Source organism: Meriones unguiculatus, chromosome 18, assembly GCF_030254825.1.
Source record: "Meriones unguiculatus strain TT.TT164.6M chromosome 18, Bangor_MerUng_6.1, whole genome shotgun sequence".
In the NCBI taxonomy this organism is placed as follows: Eukaryota; Metazoa; Chordata; class Mammalia; order Rodentia; family Muridae; genus Meriones; species Meriones unguiculatus.
Window position 1 is genome coordinate 29,335,282 of NC_083365.1, and position 5,706 is coordinate 29,340,987.

Here is a 5,706-nt window from a genome sequence, read left to right on the forward strand (position 1 = left end):
CTAGATGATTGCTTGCATGACCTCTGTGTTCAGTCCTGGGTGATGTCTACTCATTTAACTCAAATCTTTGTTTGGAAATAATTCTCAAATTTGCCCTTTATGGTGATTAAAAGTCTGGAAGTCTGTTTAGGAAGGTTTCTGAATTTTGTGTAAATCAAGAAAAACAAAACTGCAACAGTAGGTGAAGGCTTTACTAACACTGCATCTAGAAAACTTCTAAAGAGCTTTCCACTTGACTGCAACTGGAATTTGACTCTTTGTCTAATGTTTTTAAACATTTAGTGTGAAACTTTATCAGTTTTTATATTTTCTGATATTGGAATATATCCCAGAGTTTCATCTCATTCTAACTTTAGCCCCATTTTAAAAAAAAAATTGCAATTCTTGTTTAGATGATGGCAATTGGCAATCTGACAGACAGATTAATTCCCTACTGACAAAGACTCAGTCAGAAATAGTTCCAAGAGCTTTAACACTAGAAAAATGTGGTGAGATACAATATAATTTGTCATTTCTGAACATTTGGAGCAAAAGCATTGCAAATCATGTTTTATAAATTATTTTACTTAGTGTAAACATATTGCTTTCCCCTTTCATGTTATATTCATTTCAAATTATGTAGCTCTTCTTAATTTTTTTCATTTTTCTCTTTCTTCTCTTTCCCACAATTCTTCCACTTTTTTATCTCATATTTTTTGTCATTTCTTAACTCTGCCAATTTCTTTGCCTGTCTTCTTTAGTTTTACATTCATGTATATTTTTCAGGTGGCTTTTTAATAATTTAAATGCATCTTCTGTTTGTCAGCCAATATTTTTTGTTCCTGTTTTATATGTGTTGCAATTCTGTGCCTTGAGAGTCTGATAAGAACACACATGCAGTCCTAAATTAAACTAGAGTAAATATAGTAAATTTATAATTCAAAGTTCATAGTTTTACCATTAAAACAACGTAAATAATATACCTATTATTGGATAAAAAGACTGAAATAGTTTTTGAAGTATGTATGTTTGATTTATAGTTTTGATGTCCTGTTCTTACTGATAACATTTCTTTTTATTCATTAATTTTTCAAATTTGCTGGGTGCTGTCAAAGGTAATGAAAGAAATAAAACATTTATTTAATATTTATACATAGAATGCATGCACAGTGAATACATTATTATGTTTTAGTTGTTTAATCCTAAATCTTAAAAGTCCAACTATTTTAAGTGTATTTGACAGATAATCAGAGGTTTAAGGGTCTAAGTAGTCTTGGTGATTTAAACTCAATGACTGTATTTTGTTTATTCTGTCATGCTGCTTCACCAGATACAAGCAGATCTGCAATATTGTGTGATAATCTCTTATATCATGGGTTGGACAAGAATACTTTCTATGATTTCTTGGTACTTTTCAGAGGCTAGATCTTGAAGATCATGGATAATCTAGGGTAGTAATTCTTACTAGTGTTCTATGGCCTGGCACTTTGTTAGAATGCATATTCAGACGTTTGAGTTTGCCTTAATGTCAACTTTCTGCATAAGTTTCTAACTACCTGCTATTTCTGAGTCTAACAAGATTTTTTTTGTGTGTGTGTGTGTAGGGGCTAGGCATGTTTTTCTGACATGTTCACATGGAAGTTTCACCCTTATTGTTTAGCGTTCATAATTCTGGAAGGTCCCATCTACTGGAGGAGAAAAGTAGTCATCAAACTTGTTATGTTTAGACTTTTGATAATACTACTTTCAAGAAGTATGCAGTGATGTTGCAGTGTGATTGAAATTTATACTTATCTGTTAATTAGTCATGTTCAGTACTTGTTCAGATATCTGTTGATCATTAGTCTGGTTGTGACATTAAAATACAAAAAGGATTTCAGATTTTCCCTTCTAATCTATTATACAATTGTCATAATCCACAGCTTCTCTCAATTTTCCTGTAGGTAGTGATGACAACAAAGCCAATGGAAAGAGTGAATTACTCTTTGTCATCAGAGTTTGTGTTCCTGGGACTCACCAACTCCTGGGATATCCAACTGCTGCTCTTTCTGTTCTCCTCAATGTTGTATGTGGCAAGCATGATGGGAAACTGCCTCATAATTTTCACTGTGTCTTATGACCCTCACTTACATTCCCCTATGTACTTTCTTCTGTCCAACCTCTCCTTCATTGACGTAGGCATTTCTTCTGCTATTTCACCCAAGATGATTTATGACTTATTCAAAAAACACAAAGTCATCTCCTTTAGAGGTTGTGTTCTTCAAATATTCTTCATCCATGCCATTGGTGGTGTGGAGATGGTGCTGCTCATAGCCATGGCTTTTGACAGATATGTGGCTATATGTAAGCCTCTCCATTATATGACTATGGTGAGCCCAAGGATGTGCATCTCCTTTTTAATTATTGCCTGGGTGATTGGCCTTGTGCACTCTGTGATACAACTGGCTTTCATAGTAAATTTACCTCTCTGTGGTCCTAACATATTGGACAACTTCTACTGTGACCTTCCTCAGTTCATCAAACTTGCTTGCATAAATGCATATAGACTAGATTTAGTGGTCTCAATCAATAGCGGATTCATGTCTGTGGGCTCTTTTTTCATATTGATTATTTCCTATATTGTCATCATATTTACTGTTCTGAAACATTCTTCAAATGGTTATTCCAAGGCTCTGTCTACACTTTCAGCTCATATCACTGTGGTGGTCTTATTCTTTGGTCCTGCCATATTTTTCTATACATGGCCTTCCTCCTCTACACACCTGGATAAGTTTCTGGCCCTATTTGATGCAGTTGTTACTCCTTTTTTGAACCCTGTGATCTACACATTGAGGAACCAAGAAATGAAAACGGCAATGAGGAGAGTATTAAGACAGCTAATGGGCTATAGACAAATCTCTTGAATAACTACATTGTGAATAGTCTTAATTGAACATGGAAATTCACTGTTGGCCAACCTCCAAGGAAAACCTTTGTTTTAATATGATTATATGTATATGCAATGCTATCTTGTATGATACTTATCAGGAAGGGACAATTTCTTCCAAATACAGACAAAAGTTACATGTATTTGTAGTGCAAATATTATATTAATCAGGAGCTTTAATCCTTAAGGATTAGCATTTGTTTGAAAGAAATTGTTTTAAAAATTGTTTTTCTGTTTTTATTTTTCGAGATTACAACATAATTATACCCTCCCCTATGCCCCTCTTGGTTTTCTTTAAAGTCATGCCCCCTTTTTCTTTAATTGTTGTTACATGCATATATGTATATATATATATATATATATATATATATATATATATATATATATACATTCCTAAATAAAACCTGCTCAGTCTGTGTAGTGTTACTTGTGTACATGCTTTCAGAGCTGACCATTTGGTATTGGGTGACCAGTTAGTGCACTCTTATGAAGGAAGGCTATTTCACTCTTTCTTTCTGTAACTCAGAACCTCTTTTCCATCTTTACAGAGATTTCTCTTTTACTACCTTCACAAAACCACTTTCTCGTTCATTATTCTTCTCTTTTGATTGTCAGAAGTCCAGTTTGATGATTTTTTTATTAATTATGTTTTTATTTCTTTTATATCCTGACCACAACTTTCCCTATCTCCTCTGTTCCCATTCCCTCCTGCTTACCTTCCCACCCCCCATCTATCCTTTCTTCCCTTATTTTCAGAAAAGGAGAAGCCTCCCATGGATATCATCCAGCCTTGGCATATTAAGTAGCAGTAAGACTAGATACATCTTCTATTAAGGCTAGACAGGACAGCCCAGTTAGGGGAAAAGGATCTAAAGGCAGGCAATGCAGCCCGAGACAGTACCCTCCTCCCACTTTAGGAATCCCATACGAAGACCCAGCTGCACAACTGTTACATTTGTGCAAAGGGTCTCAGTCTTTTTCAGGAATGGTCTCTAGTTGGCAGTTCAGTCTCTACGAGTCCCTAATGGCTATGTTAGTTGGTTGTGTAGGTTTTCTTGTGGTGCCCTTGACTGCTTTGACTCCTTCAATCCTTCTTCCCCCTCTTTCACAGGTTTCCCCAAGCAGCACTTAATGTTTGGCTGTGGGTCTCTGATCAGTTTTCATCAGCTGCTGCTGGGTTAAGCCTCTGATGACATCTATGTTAGGCTCCTTTCTGAAAGTATAGAGTAATATCATTAATAGTGTTAGGGGTGGGCTCCTTCTTATGGCATGGGTCTAAAGCTGGGCTAGTAATAGGTTGGCCCTTCCCTCAAATTCTGCTCCATCTTTTATCCCTGCACATCTTGTAGGGAAGACACGTGGGTCTATGTATTTGTGGCTGGGTTGGTGTCCCAGTCCATTCATTAGAAGTTTTGCCATTTCAGGCTACATGTCCCCCATTGCTAGGGGTCTTAGTGTCACCCTCATAGATTCCTGGGAGTTTCCATTGTCCTAGGTTTCTAGCTTGTCCCAGAGATGCAACCTCTCTCAGTCCAGTTGTCTCTCCCTCCATCCTCCCAGAAAGAGGAAACAAACTCTTAGATGTATGAAATGTTACTCTAAGACTTTCAGAACAGGGAAAATTTTCATTTTGAATAAACTATTTTCGTAAGCTGTAATTTCTGGCTATATTCCATCGAACATTTATGTAGGGACATTGAAATGAGTAATTTTCCATGTTTGTATATTTTGCACATTCTTTTCCAGTTTTTGTGACCTTTCTTGTGTAGAAGAAGATTAGAATTTTCAGAACATCCATGGGAGCCTAAAGTGTGCAAATAGAAGCTGTGTGACCTATACGTGGAATAACAAGAAGAAGCCAATGAAATGTACTGGCTTTTTCTTCCTGAGGAACAGTTACTATTCAAAGCCATTCAATTTACATTTCTTACATATTTTTCCCTGTCACTATAATTTTTTTAAGATTTTATACATGGGTGCAGTATTTATGTCATTTTCACCTTTCTCTCTTGCCCTTATAACTCCTCTGATGTCCTTCCCCACTCTGTCTCAATTTCATGACTGCTTCTTCACTTATTATTGCTGTGTGACACACACATGAAGACATACAGCTTTCTGAGTCCATTTAGTGTTGTGAATATGCACATGTGTTCATTGCTAAGTACATGGGATTGGATACCCTATCAGGAATGTCATCCTATCTGAGAACTGATCCATTCTCTCTCAGAATCCGTTGATTGCCAATAGCAGAATAACAGTAACAGTTTCTTCTCTGGAGTCTATAATGTCTACAGCCATAGGTATTTACCAAGATTTACAGCACCAAGCATAGCTTCTCCCATATTGCATTCAGTTAATCACCCATTGGTTATTTTCTAGGTGGAAGTGCCATTCTTACATTACTGGGATTTTCTTGACAGGCTGATAATTTATGGTTCATAGGTTTTACAGTTGGGTAATACTATTAATTGCTTTTCTCTTTTGCAGCTTGAATAACACCTGCAGATATTATGAAATAACTTCTTAGATATAGAGAAAAGATAATATTACTTAAGTTATATTACTTATAGAGATGGAGGGATGGTGATACCCCTGCTTATTGCCATAATGATGATGTCATTATGAATGGCACATGAGAGGAATGTAGCTGCAACGGTTGATTTTTACATTTCTTTTTTTTCTTCTTATTTAAATTTATTTTTTGATTATTATATCTTATTCACTTTGTATCCCAGCTGTAGTCCCCTCCCTCATCCTCTCCCAACCCTACCTTTTCCATGCCCCTCCCTCAGTCCACTAAT

At 36.0% G+C, this 5,706-nt stretch overlaps 1 protein-coding gene across 1 annotated transcript; it reads left to right on the forward strand.

Annotated features, from left to right (window-relative positions):
• Positions 1 to 1,941: 1,941 nt before the first annotated feature.
• Positions 1,942 to 2,882, forward strand: LOC110564873 (olfactory receptor 4F3/4F16/4F29-like). Its single transcript, XM_021662408.1, has one exon. It carries the CDS (start codon positions 1,944 to 1,946, stop codon positions 2,880 to 2,882), a length of 939 nt encoding a protein of 312 aa, XP_021518083.1. The 5' UTR covers positions 1,942 to 1,943.
• The last annotated feature ends 2,824 nt before the right edge of the window (positions 2,883 to 5,706 follow it).